At 40.2% G+C, this 22,210-nt stretch overlaps 1 protein-coding gene across 2 annotated transcripts in view; it reads left to right on the top strand.

The window, feature by feature from the left end:
* Positions 1–15,784, top strand: part of ST7 (suppression of tumorigenicity 7) — a 153,112-nt gene extending 137,328 nt beyond the window's left edge. For both annotated transcript variants that reach the window (XM_086747483.1, XM_086747493.1), the window contains exons 12-15: positions 1,416–1,566; positions 6,069–6,161; positions 9,201–9,340; positions 15,461–15,784. In XM_086747483.1, the coding sequence (XP_086603609.1) occupies positions 1,416–1,566; positions 6,069–6,161; positions 9,201–9,340; positions 15,461–15,556 (480 nt within the window). In that variant the 3' untranslated portion in view covers positions 15,557–15,784. The remainder of the gene's footprint in view (positions 1–1,415; positions 1,567–6,068; positions 6,162–9,200; positions 9,341–15,460) is intronic.
* Positions 15,785–22,210: the final 6,426 nt, after the last annotated feature.

Here is a 22,210-nt window from a genome sequence, read left to right as displayed (position 1 = left end):
TGGTGTCAAGTTGCTTTCTCTTGGGTGCCTGCACTGAGTTGTTGTCAGTCCCTAGGTCCTGTACTCCTCCTCCTTCCAGACCAAAGCAGAGACCGGTGCGTAGGCACAGATGCCTCGGTGAAATGGAGGGGCTGTACACTCGCTCTCTTTTTGCCAATGATTAACCATAACTTTCCTTTCTGGACGTTGTGTTAGCGCCTGACAGCTTGCTGCCTGACTCACCTGCTGCCTCTTGTGTTAACTTACATAGTCTGGTGGGGAGAACGTTCGCTCTTGGGCATCCTGGAAGAAAGCATAGGAGCATAGAAGCATAGAATCATTTAGGTTGGAAAAGCCCCCTAAGACCATCAAGTCCAACCCTAAACCTAACACTGCCAAGTCCACCAAAACAAGTTTCCTTAAGCCGTTGAAGAGCAGTCAGTGCGCAGCTGGGGCACCTTACACATCTCAGAGGAGAACTGACACAAGGGAGTTGATTTGGCAGCCTGTGATTTCTGTCCGTCATTCCTTTCCCTGTAAAGCGTGCCAACAAGGGGTGTATCTTTCCCCTCCGCTCTGTCTTTCCCCTCCAGTAACTGGAATGTAGTAACACCAGTCATGATATAATGTCTGCTGAACTGGTAGTGGTCTAGTTCGTGGGCTGGGGAAGGAGGAAAAATCACCTGCTTGACTATTGTCCAGGACCTGTCTCCTGTGGCATGAATCTTCCATGTGTTTCATCTGTTTCTGTTATGGATCCAGTAATGGGGAGAATCGTTTGTGGGTTTAGTCAGTGGCGTTTTTCATTTTCGTACCGTTCTCAATAACTACTTCAACTACTTCAAGTAGCAAGCTTAAACATCCAATACATTTTTTTTTTCTGGAAATCAGGTATTTGTTACATTTTGTAACTTTTTTTTACTTTGTAACTCATAGCTACTTAGGCGGCTGCCAATCTTGCATATTCATAGATGTGCCAACCAGTTGATAGCAATGCAGTAAAGCAACCTGTGTGCAAACTATGAGTACTGCATGTTTCCTTATAGAAAGATGTACGTCAAACTGCTTAATGTCTTCTTCATTTTATTATAAACACTTTTCATTAAAAAGCTCTTGTAATTATATTATCTTTTCTGCTTTGAGCCCTTTTTTGCATCCCCTTTGATAAGAGAGACATCCCATTTTGAAATTCTTTATAGTCCCCCTACTACAGCTGAAGAGCAGAACATAAACCATCTGTCAGCATATCTTAGTCTTTGGGAATAATTCAATAATTATCTTCAAGTGCAGTTGGTGATGTTACACATTTGATGAAATACTTTTGAGGGAAAGTACTTTAGGGAAATAGACCTTTCAGTGTGCATTATATAATTGCAGGCAGCTTTTTATGTTTTTTATTACCTCTGAAATAACTGTGTTCTGCTTTTTTATTCCAGTATCTACTAGAAATGAAAAGCTTAATTCTGCCCCCTGAACATATTCTGAAGAGAGGGGACAGTGAAGCAATAGCATATGCTTTCTTTCATCTTCAGCACTGGAAAAGAGTAGAGGGGGCATTGAATCTCTTACACTGTACATGGGAAGGCAGTAAGTAATTCTCTTTCTTATAGAGTTAATAAAATATTTTTATTGAAGTTCATGAGAAAATAATAGCTTTTGTGAAATATAGTATGTGGGAATTTTGGAGGTCAGTAATATCCTCACTAGCATTGAAATATGTGAAATTCAAACTGAAAATACAAACTAATTTAATGAGAAGGGGTTCTGAAGTCTTGGATTGTGTTATCTGTGTAATACTGAACAAAAGTTCCCAGCTTCTTTGAGGCATCTTTTCTTACTCATGGATAAGGGGATAACAATTTACCTTCTTCATTCCAGAGTTTAGAGATTTGTTTGTCATTATTTGAATGCTTTGATATTGGGAAAGTATCAAAATGCCTTATAAGCAGAAAAAAAAACCAACCACAACAACCTAAAATACTGGGGTTGTTTATACCATTCATTAATATTTAATTGACAAACTGGAGTGAGTCCAGTGGAAGACCAGTAGGATGTACAGGGGGCTGGAACATGTGAAGTAGGAAAAGATGCTGAACCAGCTTGTTTCATTCAACCTGGAAAAGGCTTCTGGTGGGTGAAGGAGGGATCCAGTTGCTGTCTTCCATCACCCAGTGGAGAGATAATATGGAAGACGGAGTCAAAGTCTTCTCAGAAGGGCACAACAGAAAGAAAGGAGCAACAGGATCAAGTGCAGCAAAAGAAATTTTGTTTAGACATAAGGAAGGTATTTTCAGAATGAGACTGGAACAGGTTGCTGGTAGGTTGTGGGATGTCCATCCCCAGAGATACTCAGAGCTCAACTGGACGTGGCCCTGAGCAACCAGACCTAACTTTGAAATTGACCCTGCTCTGAGGAGGAGATTGGAGTCATATACTAACCTGGTAACATGAATTATCTTATCCTGTCTTTGAGATGTACTCTTTTCAGATTCCAGAGAATTAAAAAGCCCCATTTAGAATCAGCCTCTGTGAGCTTTTTTAATGCAGATTTTTCTTTCTGTAACTTGATTCTCATTTTCTACTCTGCTTTCTTCTGTTCTCTTTTAGCCTCTCCATATGTTAGTATACCACAGTTTTTTCCTTCCTCCATTTGGTGTTCTCTTTTAGGTTTGTTCTAAAAGATGCGGCTTGTCACCATGATAATTCCTACAGACATGCTCTTAATACTTCCATTTTAAAAGTGACTTACTGGCTCAGTCACCGTATTAAATAACTCAACTTCCCTTATTTGCAATGTAGGCTCCCTGAGGAAGTAATGGTTTTATTTCTAGGTGTATAGAACACTTGCCCAGTAATTAATTCATACCATTGCCACCTGGGGTTTGCTCTGCTGCATTGCTCTCTGTCCTGCCTGCTTGCTCTTTTCCTGTCATTTCTCCCAGTCTATTATTTTCTCTGTTCTAGCTTCCTTCCCAGTGGCTTATTTTCAGTGGTTTGCTTTTTTTTTTTGGTAGTGTTTCTTCTCTTCCAGATGCTTGCAGAAGTCCTTTAGTACAAGGCCTCATTATCCCATCATTATGGAACACTATTTTGCAGGGAATCCTGAATAGATCTTCTTTTGCTTTTTCAGGCTGCAGAGTCCCAAAAGGGCTGCTTACAAGGACCAGCTTTTGGCACAGGAGGCTGGCTCCCCTGCAGTCCTCCTGCCACAGAGGCAATCTAGTAATCTGTGCCTGAAAGCAGTGTAGGGCATTCCCATCCAACTACAGTAACTGGGTTCCTCTCCCTATTACCTCCACAGCAGTCTGAATATGTACTTTATTAGCTAATATAGTAGCCTGTAAAGATGTGAATTATTATCATTGCATAACCTCTAAAGAAAAATCCAGAATTCATTTTGCATAGTGATTTCAGAGAGATCAACAGTGCACCAATCCTCAAGAATTTCATTCCAGTTTTGCTCACGCATAAAGATTCCCATGGCTTCTAATGGTTTCACCAGTATCTAGTTCAATAATGATAACTTTTGGTCCCTACCTTGCACATATCTTGTTCCACAACTTTTATGTCCTTTACTTGCAAAAGATTTCCTTGGCATCTCTGTGCAATTATAAGTTAAAACCAGTGGAAACATGACAGAGAAATTAAATTTAATTAAATACTTGTGCTAACCAACAGTCTATATGCAGTACATGGTCAGCTGCCGTCGCGTTCTTTCTAGGTATTTATGTGCTTGCCATGTCTTTAAAGTGTACTGTCCTGTCAGTATGCTTGAGTAACCACAAGTCTCTTTAGTAGCTTAGATGTGGGCATTAAACTCCTGCATACATACACTGTTCAGTCCTGACCTTGCGGGAATTGGGCAGAATTAAGTACATTAAGTCAGTCACTTGGGAGGTACATTTTGAGTGCTTCTAGGAGAATAAGGTCACTTCTAATTAAGACAACCTCTAACAAAATCTACGCAGAAATGTCTTTGTGATATTTTAAACTCTGAAATTCTCACAGAGTGTGTTTCCCAAATTACATTCAACAATTGAGAAAAGTGAGGTTATAAAAATAATGGTCATCATCGAACTGGAATGTTGGTTGTTTCCTGCTCTGTCTTCATTCGATCAGTCAAAGTACAGTTTTATTCGTAGTACAACTGAAAAAGCACAAGACGATGTGAAATGTTGCTCTGGGTTTGGTCCAGGTGCTCTGTGCAGAAGGTCTGTAGTTTCAAGTGTAACCAGATTTCAAAAGAGGCCGAAGTGCTTGTTCATCACTGTCAGTTTCTAAACATGTGTCATGTTTCCTATTGTTTGCAAGAAGAAGAAGAACCTAGGGGTTCTCAAATGCTACGGTAGCTTTTGCCACAAGCACGTGGTTGAATGGCAAACTGCCTCTGTGCTACCTGAATTGATTAATGTGAAACAGGATCAAATAATACTGTAAGAGTAAGGCAGAGAAGTACCTATGTAAACACAAACTGATAGAGATGAACCAGAGCACTTTCTTCCACAGCTGATAACTTTGCTAAATAAACTGTTTTGCTGTAAATATTCCATATTTGGTCTCATGTCAAAGATGACTGTTTAAATTCAGCAAAATCTATTCAGACATTTTTCACTTGTTTTGTAAAAGCAACATCTTTACCATCTCTTTTTATTTTGATTAGAATCTTAACACTACTGTGATTTAGGGTAAGGCAAAAGAGGCTTGATTGTCTGTTTAAATATTAAGCCAAATTGGAAGGAAAAACATGTGTTAGTAATTTTGAAGTAATAATCATGGAACATCCCTCTACATATGGTTTTGTACAGACAGTCAAGTTGTTGCATGTGAAGATCATACAAGGCTTGGATTATTGTGTTTGTACTTGGCTTTTTGGCGTGATATGGAGAGGAGGTTTACAATCTTTGAGGATTTATGCCTTCTTTACTATTGCTTTAAACATAGTAATCAAGAACAAATACAGTCATGTAATTGCACAAAAAATACCACTAACATAATTTCAAATGCAGTGTGCACAACTGAAAACATTTGGATAGCGTGTATTTTAAACCAGTTCCTCGATTGCCCTTGTGAGTAAGAGATAATGGAGTGTTATCGTGTGGCGGTGGGCTGTACCTAACGTCTAAAATACACAGTGCTTCTAGGACATCTGCTGAGGAAAATATTGCTTCAGTGACTGATGTTCATAGGAGTTGTGAGAATAACACGCTGATGACATTTTAACAGTGAGAATAAAATATATGATAATGGAAAAGGATGCCTTGATTGCAAAGCTGTAATTCAGTCAAGCATTCTGATGTTTCCATAAACCACACTCAGATGGCCTATGACATCATCACCATCCAGATTTAGTAATCCATTTCCCTCCCTCTCTGTTATTATTTTCAATTTTTAAAATGCATAAGATTAAGTATTATTTAATCCATGACTTGAAGATTTATATTGAAAACCTGACTTGCTTTGCTACATTTAAAAAGAATGCATGAACCAGGAACCTGGTTTTAATAATTTAGTATTAATTTTTGGTTGCCAAATGTAAAATGAAAACATGACTTTGTTGGAAAACTGGTTCTCTGGGCGTGAGTCATCAATGTTACCTGGTTTGCTGGAGTGTGATGGGTTTCTATGCAAAACTTCTATTGTGTTTGATGCACAGAGATCACGAGTACTGACCTGAATTCACGAGCTTGGCTGGTCATTTTTGTAGGCTCTACCTGTTATATCAGGTACACTTCTTTCCCTGGAAATTTTTAAATTTGGAACCTAAAGGTCTAAGAGAAAATGTATAAATTTGGCTATGGGATTATAAGTACAATGGCCTCTGATCATGCAAACGTTTATGTGGTCTCACTTGACACTCATGAACCATCTCCCAAGAATAAAAATAAAGGTGTTTGCAGGATTAAGTGTAGCTTAACCTAGGTGTAGACTTATCTTTTGGCATTTCATTAAGCAATTCATATGCTGTCTGCAACCAAATAGAAATGTTATGTTTTGTTCATGTTTGTTTTTCAGAATTGTAAATACAGTTAAGTATGCCCAGTGACTGCCACACTCACAGTAACATGTGCATAATGTTGTTTTTGTTTCAGCTTTCAGAATGATCCCCTATCCACTGGAAAAAGGACATCTTTTCTACCCTTACCCTATTTGTACAGAAACTGCAGATAGAGAACTACTACCATGTACGTTCATTTTTTCTTATTGTTGACATCAAAGAATTGTTTACCTGGGTCTTGCAGCACTGATCTCCATTGATACCTTTTAAATGGAATGCACTGGATTAGAATAATTGGGTTGACAGTGAGTCTCTGGAGCTGCCTGATGGTTTCAGAGGCAGCTGCTAGCCACAGTTCGTAACAATTAGCTATCTTTATTGTTGAGAGTGTAGGGACAAGGAGAGAGATTACTGAAGAGATATAAAACAGTTAGATCTTGCTATTCTCTCTCACCAAGATACTGGAAAATATGTCTGGTCTTTCATCTAGGGTAACATCCCATCAGACCAAAAGCCCAGTTAGTCTTTTGTAGAGACACAAATGAAATTCCAAGGCAAGATCAAACCTGCCTGCAGACAGCTGGATCATTTAATGCTGCTGTTATTCCGACAGGTTATGCTGACATTTTCTGAAAAGCAGTCTTAAATAGCAAGAAAGAGTTTTCTTCATGTAATGGTGTGTGTGCTGTTATGAAGAGATTGGTGTGAAATTACCTCAGTCGTTTATTACATGTGTTTATGGCACGTACTAGCAAAGTGCCAACAGTGCTCTGCAAGATACGGATATAAAGACAGATCCAGCCCTTGGGCAGCATTACAGTCCAAGCCAATGGGACTTCTTGCAGTGCATGCAGTGAAGCACAAGAATGCAGAGGCAGAGCTGAAGCAATCTTGCAAATGGTTATGCTTCGTTCCCACATATTTTCTCACTGAAGTCAGTGGGACTTTGTGTGAGCACAAGTGGGACACACACAAGTGCAGAGGGATTTGCAGCACCAGGGAAGAGGAGTGAAATACAAGTTGATTCAATAAAGGAGATTCTTCTCTCACCTTCTCTATGCTGAAGAGGGAATAAAGATGAATCTGTTCTGGAAAAAGTAAAACATAGCCTGTGTCTGCTGTGAAGGCTGGTTTTGAGGGTATGGGCGCTCTCTTTAGTCTTTCATTCAGAACCTCTCTGCTTTGGGCTGAAAAATGTATTGAAAAATGTGTTGCCACTTTTTATAAGCCGATGTGAGTAAACATTAGGTGAGAATAATAGAGCAAAAATCCACTCATTGCGACTCTGTCCTTCACAGTACATTCTCACTGGTATTACACAGAAATCCTTGGCAACTGACAGTATCTCCCCACCCCATTATAATCACTCTAATTATAACAACACCTCTTAGAGTGCTCTGCTTGCTTTACTCAGAGGGATGCTGAGCTGGGGAAGGTGGAGTGTCAGGAGATTTAGGAATGACAAAGTCATGCAGAATAGCTCAGTATTCTCTTTTTAGACGCAAAACTAATTGTTGTTGTCAAATGTTAGAAGCAAGGGACTCTTAAACAGCATATGCAGACTGTCATGTTCTGCTCTGGCAGTTACTGGGAATGCCTTTCACTGCAAAATCTCTTGGGTTTGAGTAGGGAAGGGTTCAATGTACCATGACAGACACAGGACGGTTAAAGGGGTTTTGCATACCTGACCACACCCTTTAATTGCGTGTATTTTAAAGGAGAGTCAGCTGGAATGATATCAGAACGCTAAGATCTGATAGGCTATCCAAATTAAAAATACAATCACAAAACTTTTGCCATGACTGCGTCAATGACCAGAACAACAAGTTTGAGCTTGTGTCAAAAGCAAGTGCAGAAAACTGAACACAAGAAATCTTAGACTTATAAGGTCCATGATCTGGTATTTCTAGATCTCTAAATTTAATTTAAATCAAAGAGAACTTGCAAATTCTCTGTGTTTTTCTTTTAAAACTGATTGAATTATCAGACCCAAAAATCATGCATATTTTTAGTTTATAGTATTTGAATTTAAACTCCTATGAGTTCCTGCTGTTGGTTTTGGAAACCACTCCACTCTGGATGAATGCAGTCAAGAGTATTGTCCTGCCATGTTACTGGATTACCCTGTGCTTGTGTTGTCTGCAAGTACACTGAGATGAGAGCTGGTCACTGAAGCAAAGGAAGTAGGGAAAATGGAAGAGTAATGTTTTGTGTGTATGAATAGTCATAGGAGCTGAGCATATGGGAAGCCTTGAGGTTAGTCCTGTATGAGAAAAAAATATTTCGGAGTTTGCATTTATCGTGACTGTAGCTCCAAACTATGGACTGAATGAGTGACGCAGACAGATAAGAGTCCACCAGACCTTTTACCAAACCAACCAAATTTCACCTTGAATCTAAGCCACCGTAAACGTTTAAGGGATATATTCTTCCAGTAAAATACTCATTATTCTCTTCTGACCCTTTTAGCCTTCTCAGTGCTGCTTTCTCCAAAGCCCAGTGAGCTACTTTTCACACCAGAGTCGAGGAAATTTCTATATTCCTTTTAGTTTATACCAACAAACACCTTAAAAATTCACTATTATTTTAAATTCCAGGTTTTAACACTTCAAAAAATTGTTGTATTGTTTTAAGTATACAGAGAATTCTGAAAATCTATGTATTCATATGTGCTGCTTTTAGGATAACTTTTCTTGGTTCTGCAGATTAAGCCCTCACAATTCACTGTTACAAAGGCTGTAGTTTTACAGCCTGTTTAAACCAATCTACAGCATGCTTCTGCAAGGCTGGTCTCACTGCTGCTCCCAGGTACATGTTTCTGCGTTCTTTCTGTATCAGCATTAGCAAACATGCGGCCGTGTGGCTAGTCAATCATCACATGCATAAAAACCCTGGATGTTTTACTTGTAGGTTAGTTTTATGGAGTTTGTTGCTCCACAGCTGCATTGTAGTTAGCGCTGACACAAGGAAGGCAAAAGTAACATGTACACAGGACAAGAGTAAGCCAGAAATATGATATTTAGATGAGAATTATTTGGCAGTGAGATGACTGACACAACAATAATGTTGTATGTTAGATGTTTCAGACTGTCTATGTATTTTTTCCTTCAAAAGCATCTTTGGGTTATCTCTGACTGTTTAAACCACATAAGAATGTTGGTTTGGATTTGGTTTGTTTTGTTTTTTAACATATAATGCATTCCGCTTCTCCTGGTTTTTTCCACAGCCTTCCATGAAGTTTCAGTTTACCCCAAGAAAGAGCTTCCCTTCTTCATCCTTTTCACTGCTGGACTATGTTCTTTCACAGCCATGCTAGCCCTCCTGACACATCAGTTCCCAGAGCTTATGGGGGTCTTCGCAAAAGCTGTGAGTATTCTCTGCTGCTGCTCTCTTCTGGTAAATAAAAACAAAGATGCAGGAGGATCAGAGCTAAATACTGTTGGGTATTAAACATCTGCATATTCAAGAATATAAATAAAACATCAAGAGATGTCTGAGCAGGGGAACATTTGAACAACTGTTAAGGGAGCTTATCAGTAAAACACACTGTCTGTCTGCTCTGGTTTATATGGCTCTTTTGTTGGGCTAGATCTCTTGTAATTTTGCCAAAAAAAAAAAAGGCTTGGTGAGAGAAGGGAATATCTTTTTCATATGTAATCCAATAAAATAAACTAATAATGGTTTGCAGAACCCCTCTATTTTGTGTTGAGCCATAATGACTGTGCCGTGCTTTTCAGTGCCATACAAACCCTTAGTATGAGCAGAAAGAGAGTGTATTGTTAACCAGGGCAAATTTGTCTCCTTTCCCCAAACTGCCATGAACGAAGTAGTCTGAATAGTTCCCTCACAACTTTTCTTAACTACATCCAGGGAATTCTCTGCTAAGTCTGCTTTTTTAATCCGCCAAGGATTAATAAATGTTAGAGGATGAGGGAGAAGAGTCATGAATTATGCTTAAAGAAGATCACTGCTCCACTGTGCTAGGATATGAAAAATCTACTAGGGTTCTAAGGTAATAAAAAAAAAATCTCCTTCTCCAAGAAATATTGACTATCTTCTGTTGTAATATATTTTCTCAAATATGTTTTTATCTGTTGTACGTCTTGTGTTTCCCAAATAGCCTCCTGGCCTTGTTTTTAATGCCTTTGGTGCTTTTGATTTGGGGGGCGTAGGGAGTGGGGTGGAGGAGGCAAGACTGAAAGGCTTTGGCAGGTTCCAGATTTTAAGTACTTTCTCAAACTCCTTTGCAAATGGCGAGAGACTCCCTTTGCAGCTGAACCAGGTCTTCTACCACCCAGGCTTGTGACTGATAGAGGTCTGGTGCAGCAACAGTTCTTGCACCAAGAATTTTCTTTCATTAGCTCTAGAAGATAGAAAATAAGATTAATTGTAGCAAGAGAGACCACTTCTATCAGCAAAAAGTGCTGAAATGTACCTGAATTATTATTACTTCCTCTCATTTCTTGAGTGTATATGTAGGCATTTGGTGGACAATAAGTGTGTAATTCGGGCATATGATCTTAACCTTCTTTGTAAAGCTTATATTTTTTTTTTCTTATGTCATTGAAATGCATAACCATTGTTTGGAGGCTCTTCCAGTGTAATCTGCAGTTTTCTGATACCGTCACAGTTAATGACCCCAAATCTGATCCTCTTAGCTTTGTGCCTGTGCTTGTCAGCCTTCTATCCTGAACAAAGAATATATCTCAAGCTGGCAGCGTGATTGAAGTTTGTACTTAGTGCTCCTGCTACAGGTAGTGAGCTACTGGAACTGGAGAAAATTGGTAGCATGTTTGCACAGGCTTTAGTCACTTGGCTTTGGTTGCTGGGTGCAGATATCAGAAGTTACACTGGTGGTGTGTTAGCGATTCTTTCTCCGTGGTTTGGAGCTTGCAGGTTCCAAGGCTATTTGGGGAGTAGAGTCAGACCAGAAGGATCTGTTTCCCTGATGGTGTAAGTGCAGCTGCTATTGGTGTTAACAGAACATATACCCCAAGACTCTGTATGTGGTTATTAAGTTCTGCATATCAGAGCAGGTAAAGCTCCTAGTTACTAAAATAGACACAAACAAATAGAATTGAAATGTGGGCTGCGTTACATGCATAAAATCGAGATTACTCAAGATCTCTGAACCTGTACGGATGCAGTTGGTATGTCAGTTATCAGGTATTGTGAGTTGGTTTAGCTCTATTTTAGTCTTCATAAACCACCACATAAAGGGTGTACATGGGAAGGGCAGAAATGAAGCCTGTGACCATTCATTTAGTAGCTCCTTTTTCTGTAGGGTTGGTACTCATTGTGATGTGGTATCTGACATTGTGAAACTGGGCACATATGCTTTAATAGGTCAGTTATTCCTTCTCTTATGCCTGCCAATCCCAAAAGCATTGCACGAATGTAATATCACCATCATGGCCCAGGCTTATGTTACTGCAAGTTGGTATTTACCATATTTCACAGAAGCTGAATAGGTTAGCATGGTTGGATGCTGGGAACTGGCTTTGACTTGTCCTCCAGCTGGCACCTTCTTGCACCTTTTCCACAGCCCTTTAACCCAGACACTGGGTTCATCAAGGCAGAAAAAGCCCTTGAATGCTGAAGGCCTCTTCCACATGTGAGACTGCCAAAGGTGGCCTGTGCCACTGTGATAGTCCCTTAGGGCAGCCCACCTTCCTCCACTGTATGCAGAAGTCAAAGGTATTTTAAAGCTACTTTCCTCTTCTGGGAGGTTCAACATAAGATGGAATTCACCAAACTCCATCAGTGCACCCATGTTTTAGAGCCAGAACCTGCTCTGAGTGCTGCCTGCCAGTTCGGCAGCAAGTTTAGATATTCCCAACTGCATTGATTCTGTAATGTTGTACCTGGAAGTCAGCTTGACTCTTCCCATCATGAAACTGAAAGAATCCAGTTATTTTATTGTTTTGTCAGACTGGATATAAGTAACTTTAAAATGATGGTAAATCTTAGCATTTTCACTTGGTTAGGGAAAAGCATGTCAATAGCTTGTGGTTTTAATTTCTGCTAGGCTTTCTAACAGAAGGCTTTTGGAGATCACTTAAGATATTAATGCAAGCAGAACAAAATTCTGATTACATGGCTTGGATAAAATTGTCAGCATGGTGTAGGTATTATTAAATTTCTTTCATTGGCGTGCAGAAATATAACAATACCTGGGAAATCATTGAAATATGTAAGTGCAGGTCCTTTCATAACATGATTGCAATAAGAATGTATCTGAAATAAAATTGAGAGTTGTATTAACAAGGGAGTCACTATATAATTCAAGTCAACAGTTGTGTCTGAAAGTGTAGCGCCTAGATAATTTTTTAAAAATGAGTGAAACTTCAGAGAGGCTAACTTTTCTCTGATATGATTCCTTTGTTTGCCTGACATGGTCTGTTTCAGTATTTCCTGTCTGATGGATGAGACCTCAGTTCAGCAAGCAGGTTTGCCCAAGGAGATATTTCATCTGCTTGGACCTCTGCAGAAGCTGAGGCAGGGAACACTCAGATCACAGGGACTGTGCAATAAATAGTCAGTTCCTCCATGCAAACACGAGCTATGCAGTGGAAAAGCTTAAAAAGATACTTTTGCATATCTGTCTTAGTCAAATGCTGCTCTTCAGAAGGTGCTCTCAGAAAGCTACTTTGTACTTTGAAATAACCAAGTTGATAGTTTTCTTTCAAAGTACAAAATAATAATAGCAAACTTTTTACAGGTCTCCCATCATCAGTTCTGCCACTCTGAATTCTGACTCAACTGCTGGTGCTGTTTTTTCTCTTCTGTATGGGAAAAAACCAATCAGTGTCAAAAGGAAAGACAAAACAAAAAACCCAGACCGTATCATGCAGACTGAGCCCTCCTGGGTGCTACCATGTGGCAAACAAGCTGTATAGGCATCTGCCAGTGGTGTCTGAGGACAGGAGCACCAGGAGCCAGATAGCCCCAGCACAGATGTTGTTTACATGGGCTTGTATGAGAGAGTAGGTGGCATCCTAAGCCTATTGCTGTCAGCAAAGGTTTTGCTTGGACTTTAGTGAAGCCAGGCTTCGGTATCTATGAATTTAAATGCATTTTATAGACTAATTAATTTTGCAGGTGAAGAAAAACTTGGCTCATTTTAAGCTACAGATACTTTGCTGACTTTGTTACAGGATACAATCAACTACTTCAGCAACAAAATTCCTATGAATTGCAGTAAAACTCACTGTCAGGCAAATTATTCTTATTGATTTAACAAGTATGCAATTTGCACTGGTTACAAAGCTGAGTTGTATCCAAGTAGATGTGATGGTGCAAGATTACCACACAGATCAAGTGCTACTCAGAAGAGCAGAAAATATCCTCTAGTGAGCCTTTGCGTTTGGCAAAATTAAAGGGATGTGTTTATTTAAACAGTTCATGACTTCTACTTGGCCTAAGCCGCTTGAAATAGTAATAGCACGCTCGAAGATTAGGTAAGTCAGTGTTACGTTAATTCAGCTGCAATTCACGCTGTTACAGCACTACAACTGAAATACTGTGTTCAGCTCCAGTTAGGAGTTGTTTTTCCTGTGCTTGTAATAAAATCTCATTAGCAGTGATGGTGTTACCTGGTTTTCCCCGAGATGCACGAGTTGTCCATGATGTAGTGTTTGTGTTGTATGCAAACATGTCCAAGAGGAAAAAAAGAAATGGAATGCTTATTATTGTCTTTAAAATGCATAAGGATCATAAACATCATACATTTTTACAGTTAAACTCTACAAAGAACCCATTTTGATAAATAGTGAAACTGTTTGCAGGTATTTTCTTGCTTGATATCATGCTCTTGCTGTTGGATATTGAAACTTTGAAACATTTTGAATACATTTGCCAGATATAGCTGTGTTTCAGCAGCACATAGACCTGTAGCACATTCTGAAATTGCATTTTTCATACTTAACTTTAGATACTTAGGAGCGTAAGTTAGAGACTAAGCACATCTCTATGTTAAGTCATAAAATATTGTTTGTTCTGTGGCTCCGAAGGCAAGTGTCACATCACAGTTCATGTCTGTACCTCGAACCTCTCCTCCCTTCAAAGGCAGGATGGCCCCGTCCTCACTGGCTGCTGGAAACTGTCGCTGCTCTGTGCTGTCCCCAGACTCTGCCTGAGCTTTGTTGAGGAGAGACTAACTGGTATGGGCCAGAGCTGTGTCAGGAGTGTGGCTGGGTTAGGCCAGCACCCTGCACGGTTCCGCAGTCTTTGCTTTATGGAGAAGACAAAGCCCAGCCACCCCAGCTCCCCCAGCAGAGGAAAGAGACAATTCCAAGGGGCAGTTCCAGGATGGATAGCATTACTCTCTGGAAGTGCTTACCTCTCTTCAGTGACTACAGGGGAACTAGACCCCACATTTGCATCCTTTAAGTGCCTAAAGATATATGGGACAAATTCAGAATAAGAAAAGGGATGTAAGTGTGTTTATATATGAAGCCTGATGCATTCTTTTGCCAGGAGAATTCTTTTGGGTGAAAAAAAGAACACATTCAACATCAGATTTGCTTTGACCTACCAAGTGGACTTAATATACATATCAGTCCAGTAAGCGGAGTTTATATGTTTTGTGCTGACTGCAGAGCAGTAACTGAAACACAAACCTCTTGCAGCTCTTTACCGATCAGTTCCAAACAGAACTGTCTATTTTTAGCAAAGTCGCATCAGCCTAAAAGTTTAGAAGCCACAGGGTTCACAGTCTCAAAGTGGCTGACTTTGTATGTTACTGTGCTCTCTCATACACATACAGGGCCCAACATAGCTGTATATAATGCGTACAGTTGAATTGCAATTAATGTAAGCCACAGTGAATAATGTATTTCCCAGAATTTTGGGAGTCCTTTGAGTACCTGAGATGTGTAGCTGGCAGTGCTGTTTTCCTGTGATAAAATGGTCTCTGTTCACTTGACTTCTGTCACCTGTGCCTGTCCTAACATTGATATATTGAAACCTCTTTCAGCATTGCTGACTGTGTTCTGTAATAGAGGGAGGAGGCTAAGATTGATTCCAGTTAATGATGCCTCAATGTATATAGCAGATCTACAGAGAACCCAGACCCATTTTACACCTGAATCTACAGACACGCTTTTTGTTGCTGAGATGTGGTCTGACAGATTTTGCCGCTGTGAAGAAGCCTCTCTTTCCCTTTGGTAGGTTTTGGGTTGAGCTTTTAGTGGCTTCAGTGTGAGCCTGAATCTAGGATGTGAGATTTGTGAAAACTTTTGTAGTTCATCAGTTTGATCTTCATAAAAAGTCTTTCTTTACTGCAAAATCCAGAAATCTGTAGATGTGCAAGGCTCCGAATTTGGCATAAAGTCTTTATATGTGAGTTATATAATTTTTTATCATGCTGGAGGATTTTACTGAGAAACACAGCAAGAGTTTCTTGTCTTATTGGACAGCTTTCTCTTGAGGTGTATTGTCTCCTGGATTTTGATCTGAATGTGTATCTGTCTGATTACTTTGCAGTTTCTTAGCACCCTCTTTGCCCCTTTAAATTTTGTGATGGAAAAAGTAGAAAGTATCCTGCCTTCCAGTCTGTGGCACCAGCTGACGAGGATCTGAGGGAGCACGCCCGCTGACTGACTGCCGTGACATCTGCTGTGCCAACTTTTTGTTGACCACAAGAAAGCATGATAAAAAAGGGAAGCAGTTCTAAGACTTAAAAACTCTTAATGGATTGTCTGTTCTCATATAAAAACTGTTTTGTTGTACAAAATACATTGATGTTAGGTTCTATTATATTTTGCCTTCAGAAAAGAAAACCTTAAAAATAAACTTTTGTGTATTGCAGCATTGCTGTCTTTTGGTTTCTTCTTCAAAGCTCAGATCGTACTTTGTGTTCTCAAACGTGTGGTGTATCTGTTTCACCACAGCTAGGGCTTGGCTTTCTCTTCAGTAAATGAAAAAACACTAACAACTTTACAATTAAGCAATGATATCACTGCCTTTTCTTATAGAGTTCAATTAGGGTGAAGCCCTTACCACTAGAAACAGTCTAGATGAGGCTTCTAAACAGTTAAAGCTCTTGCTTAAAGCAGCTTTAGGCTCTCCAGGCAGCTTGGATGGCACGTTGGGCTTCTGATTCCCATCCCTGCACAGAGGTCAGTTTTATCCTCATTTGAATTTTCAACAAGTCCACGTACTTGACAGATTTTCTTCATATCACTGTCATTTCAAGTACCTCCAGAAGCTCCATGCTTTTTTCTCTGTCTACAGAACAAAGCCTAAGTAATAGCAGAGAGTTGAAGACAAATTTGCCTGTCGTGAGTGATTCATTGCATTAATGCTGTCATGTCGTTCTTGCTGAATTTTAGTGCATTACTAGTACTTTTCAAGTTTAAAAAGCAGGTCCTTTTTCCTGTGCAGATTAAACATCAGCATTATAAACTGTTGCTCAAGACCAGCAGCTCATTAGCAAAATTGGTGTTGGTTCATGCACAATTAATAGAGAGGTTGGTGTTCGTCATTAGTGCTTCTAAGGAAATCTTATTCCTGGGCTTTGAGGGTTTAGACAAAGTATTCAGTTATAACTTAGCCACTGTAGATGGAAACTTCCCGCAGACACCTCTGCTAATGCACGAGGCCAGCTCTAAGATCAAGAATTTGATCTGGAAGTTGAAGCAAGTAGTCCTGTCTACCAAGAATTGAAAGTGCATCCTTATAGATGCCTCAAGGATTTTTTTTCTTTTTTCCAACTCCTCTCCCAAATAAGGAAGCATAAACCCAATGCAGCGGATCAAAAATGCTACTTTGCCAGTTCAATTCTGCTGTTCTTCTAAAAGCGCTAAGCGGCTTGAAGGACTGTGATCACCAGCAGATAAGTTTGCTTAGCAATGAGGAAATGAGTGAGCAAAGACCAAACAACTCCCATTATTGGAGTTGGTATAAAAGTAAAGTGTTTCTTAGCAGCAGGCAATGCATTACATTATTTTTTGCCCTCTTGAGCACAGATACACTAGTTTATGTAGAAGAAAGATTTTTGTCCAAGTGAGCAGTGGTAGTGCATTAAAACAAACACTGCTGTGCTACGAGGAAAAAAGACAGCCCCTCACCAGGAGAGATCTAAGAATGAGACCTGAGGGAGGAGACAGAAGATCAGAGAGTCCCATAGCTAAACGTTAAAACTGGTGAGGTGTGTTGCTGTTGGGGTTTCTATATAGGTTTTTCATCTCTGGCCATTATTCCTGCAAACCAATTCACTGTAATGTTGATATTAGTATGGCTTCTTTATTATGTGGGAAGTGGCGTAAGATTAGAGATAGCAGATTGCTAGAGGACAGCATGCAGAGGTATGAAATGGGCCAGCATTTGTGTTCTCGGCTTTGCATCTGACTAGCTAGAAGAGCCACAGAGAACACCTTTACACCAGGTGCTCCTGTGTATCTCTGTCTGTAAAACTAGAGAGAATTACATTCATTTGCTCACAACAGGCTTTCAGAATTGTTTAAGGTTGATGAAAATCAGAAGGTTCAGGCATAGTCAGTTCATGCACAGTTCATCCTGTGCTGTTTTGTGTCACGTATTCTCAGCCACCTTAAAAACCTTTCAAAGTTCATTTCTATATACCCTACATTTCAAAACAACAAATTGCTCTGATTAGCACTCCTAATATGTAAAGGCATTTGCATATCAGTGTATCTCTAGCTATATATAAATGTCCGTGCTTGTCAGCAACTAAAGTACCAGTTTGACCTTCTGTTAGAAGAACAGATAATGTGAATTATGAGCTGTGTGGGGATTATTCTCTGTAATAATCTGATAAAAAGGAGTGCTTAACTCCTAGAAGAATCAGGTCCTTTCCTTTAACTATGGGGAACTTCTAGGAACTCAAAAGTATCTTTATTCAATTCTATTTCTACTATTTCCCTTAAAAGCTGTAATGAGCTGTGGATTTTATCTAGTAAATATCTCTTTAGCTTTAATTGTAATTCTAGGCATCTGGGAGACCAGGCAAGTCAGACCAAAGGATTTTCTTTGTCATCAGAGTTTGGTGCCTTAGGCTTTTCTGCCTCTGACATGTTCCTGTGAAGTTCAGCCTGGCTTAGATCAAAAGGCAAACACAGCCCCTGATTATAATGATGGAAAGCCTCTGGCTTAGTGCAGAGATGAGGCTTCTGGAAATCTGGTTCAGACAATAACTCATCTGAATCTTCAGTTTGCAGATTTGGAGGCGGGCTCGGGGGGGGCGGGCTTTTAAGCTTTGAATGTTCACAGTTCCTGTTTTTTTCTTTAAAGACAACCTAGTACAAATTGGATGCACTATCTCTTTACACTGTAACCTGCATAGAACAAAAAAAAAGGGGAGAGAACCCCCAGGAGCGTCAGGTAAGTCAAGCTGGCCACCTTGTGGCCCTCCCACCAGTTTGCTCCAAGTGAGAGCCCTGTTGAGAGAGGTGAGTACTGCACCTAGGGGAAGGCTGTTAATAGTTTCCCGTAATTTGGTGTGAACAACAAATACGCAGCCTCCCGATTTTTCAGCAGGATATTGTAGAAGTCCTTACCACAGGGGAAAGGGGGAAAAAAAATAGCAGGAGTTTTCCTGTGTTGCAGAAGCCTACAGAAGGTACATAGCCAGAGGAAGCTGGACCCCCCACACGCATCCCTTCACACGTAGTGTGGCTGTCACTGCATGGAGGGCTTGAAAACCTCAGCAGCTCCAGTTGAGGCACTGTGCAGGCAGCCCCCAGCCTCCCATGCCACCCAGCTTCCTGCAGGACTGCTGCCCAGTTCCCACCACTGGGTGAGCAGAGAGGCACCCTGGGACAATAGAGGAGGAGCAGTCAATATATTGAGTCGTATACGTTTGCTTCTTTCACACAGGACAAGATCTTACATTATGAAGCCACAGCCATTTAATAAGGCAAATGAGCTGTTACACAAAAAAAACCCCCACCAACCATGTTTGTGATTACAGCCTCTGAATGGCTGCTGTCTCTCAGATAATAATACAAGTTAATTTGTGTCATTTGAGGTGGCAGAAGAAACCTGCAGGCTCTTATATGTGACCACAAAACCGCCTCTGGCCTCAGAGGTTGCCATCACCTGCACATGAAGGCTGCAGCCCTTTCTAAGAGCCGGGGGCAAAACTCATGGATGCAAGCAAGCACCAGTACACTTCATGCTGCCACACTGCATTAAGGGCTATTTTTTCCCTCCCCAGCCGCAAATCTTCACCAATCCGCAGTAAAACACTGTTTTCCCCTTTGCCGCCATACACAAGAGGCTGGGCATGAAGCCTGCAGGCAGGGACTGCCAGCTGCCTGCCTGCTGAATGCAGGTGTGAGCGAGGCATCCAGGCTGGATGCCCTTCCGCAGCTTTGCAGCGCAGTACCAGAAATGTGGCATTTTATTTCTAATTCACATCTGGAAAGAAGGTTACACGGGGATGGGAGGTGAGGGTGAGATGCACAAACTGGGTTTATATAGTTTTGCAGGGGCAGGGGAGAAGCACCACAACAATCTCTCGAGCTGCAATACCCACATGCCTTAACACACACCACCATTTCTAAAAGTCGTTCTCCACTTTCCATACAGTAAAAGAAAATTACACTTTTTTTTTCATGAGATTTCTCCTAAAACAGCTCAACATGCTTTTTAGGGTAAAGTTTGTTGAAAAATAAAACAGTGGGGAGGGTGCAATCCCCAAAATCTTGGCAGGCTAAGAGCGTTTGAGAGCATTGCTAGATTCTGATTTCATGCAACAAATTAAAGGGAACTCCCTAAAGAAAATTGGACTGCATAGTTAAAAAAAAAATCCTACAACCTTTTACCTCAGCTAACATTGTTCTGACACTACCTAGGGACAGCGTCTACCTAGGGACAGCTGTTTCCTCTTCATGACTAAATACATGAATAAATTTATTCCATAGAACAAATTTAGGATTATTTCATTTGCCTTCCCTGATTTCTCTTTCTTCTCTTTTTTTTCCCCCCCTTTTTTCTTTGTTTGATTAGCTGAAAGTTGACGACGTGCCTTTCCTAGCAACATTTATATCTCTGAACCTCTTTTCCCACTAAGAAAGAGCAAAAGCTTCTGGGGGTGCTTTCTTCATGGAAGAGGCAGCAGAAATGAGTACAGCTGTAGGCAGCCTATCTTGAGTTCTTTTTTTTTTTAAAAAAAATCATAAATACAGCAAAAAAAATTAATCAAATAATTGGCCAGCTCAGCTATTACACATTTGTTGTGCTGCAAAATATTCTGGTTTTCCTCTGGTGAAGCTAGTTTGTCGGGGGATTGCTTTGCAGCTTGTTCATATGGCACTTGTATGGAATATAAAAGTCAGTCTGCTGTGCATGTTTGGTGGGCTTGCTGCTGAATAGGGCTGGGGATCTGGTGACCAAGGACACCGGAAAGGCCAAGGTACTCAATGCCACCATCCTACTGGTAAGATCAGCCTTCAAGAACCACAGGCTGCTGGGACCAGGGGGAAGTCTGGAGCAAGAAGATGACCCTTGAGAAGGAGGACCAGATTGGGGAACAAAAGTTCCACCTTTAATACAATGATGCCAAAACCCTTTACCTGGGACTGTAGAATTCAGGTGGGTTTGTTTTCTAGTGTATTAACCAAATGCCGGAGTTAAGAAGCGATCTGATTTCATATTCAACTTCCTAGAACAAGTGCCCTTGTAAGAATGAAACTTCTTCTTTTCCAGAACATTGCAATATTTTCCACCTTATTACATGGTGAATTTGTAGACTACTGAAAGGGTCCCTGAATCTTTCAAAGCACCTGGTACAAAAAAAAAATTAAAATATTATACTACTTTTAAGTTCTTTAAGGCTTAAAGTGTGATATTGCTCAGGCTGTGAACTACATGGGGATTTAATTTCACAATGAAATCCTAATAAAAACTCTCTTTGAGGCTCACCTTTAAATACAATTAGGTGTGAAATTTTCCTTACCCAACCCAGAGCCAAAATTGCCAGCAGTAATGAAGCCAACAGTACACTGAACTGGACATGTACACATACATACACACTGCTCACGCGGGGGTGTGTATTTCACATTCTGCACACTAACACGCTGACAGGGCTGTTCCCCCCAGCAGTTGGTTTATACACAGAAGCATGATTATTCTTACTTCTAGCCACAATCATTACATTAATGCCGTGTACAGTAACTGAAACATTATCTTATTGTCCAAATAAATACCTTTCTCGATCCTCCTAATCTTTTCATGCCAGCTGTGTCTTCTGGAGATGACTCGCCCATTTTAATGATACAATTTTTTTCCAAAGCCTTTCAGATGTAAATGACTGCTTTCTCAAGACCATCAAATGCAAAACCTCATTCTTTTTAAATATTCTTTTTTATATATTAAAAATATAACCAATGTAGTCCCTTTGCTGCCGTGGTATGCTACTTGTATATTACTATTTCATGCACTGTAAGATTCCTCCAGTCTTTTTTGTTTTCATATGGAAATTTTACCCGTATCTACAATATATTCTGTCACCCATTCAACCTCTTTTTCCTGCATTACTTTTTCCTTACCTTACCTGTCTCTGCACTTCATGTGTGCTTTTCCAGAGCTTTATTAGACTTATCAGCACAGGATCGATCTTTCGTCTTGTCTCTTTTGCTGGTCTCTGCTCTGAGGAGAGAGGGCTGCTCCCTGTCCGACCCAGCTCCTCTCCAGGGAGGCTGCGATTTCTGGGCCTCATGAGCCTGCACATCTTTCCAGCACTTCGTTGTTTTGTGGTGGTCCTAGCCCAGCACATGGACCTGACACAACTTATAATTGCCTCCATCAGAGGCCAATGCACTCTCAATCATAGGCATAAGCTTCTGTGGAAAGTATTCAGTGAAAGATATCATTTGCAAGTCCCCATCTGGATTGAAGGTATCATTCTGAACACATTTAATAGATTTATTAAATTTAAAAGAACATAGAAGTTGATAGATTCTTTAGAAACCCGATCATTACTGTGACAAGGTATTTCCTTCTCCATCAGCTTTCTGCAAACATTTTTCTACTTATTCATAACTGAAAAATAGGAAATCTTATCCTTAGGTAGTTGAGTGTCCTATACCCAGCTCTCACTAGGCTTAGAAACAAATCTCTTCTCTTCGATCCTTCCGATCATAAAAAAACTCAGCCGTTAATATTAATAACCTTTTAAAAGCTTTTAAGGCAAGTTCTCACAAATACATAACTAAGACATTTGCTTTGGCTCTTTCATAGTTTATGAAAATGTTGTGGTTCAATACATCT

Source organism: Chlamydotis macqueenii, chromosome 1 (genome assembly GCF_036417535.1).
Source record: "Chlamydotis macqueenii isolate bChlMac1 chromosome 1, bChlMac1.mat, whole genome shotgun sequence".
NCBI classification, from domain to species: domain Eukaryota; kingdom Metazoa; phylum Chordata; class Aves; order Otidiformes; family Otididae; genus Chlamydotis; species Chlamydotis macqueenii.
The sequence above is the reverse complement of the archived record's forward strand: the minus strand, read 5'-3'. Positions and strand labels throughout refer to the sequence as shown.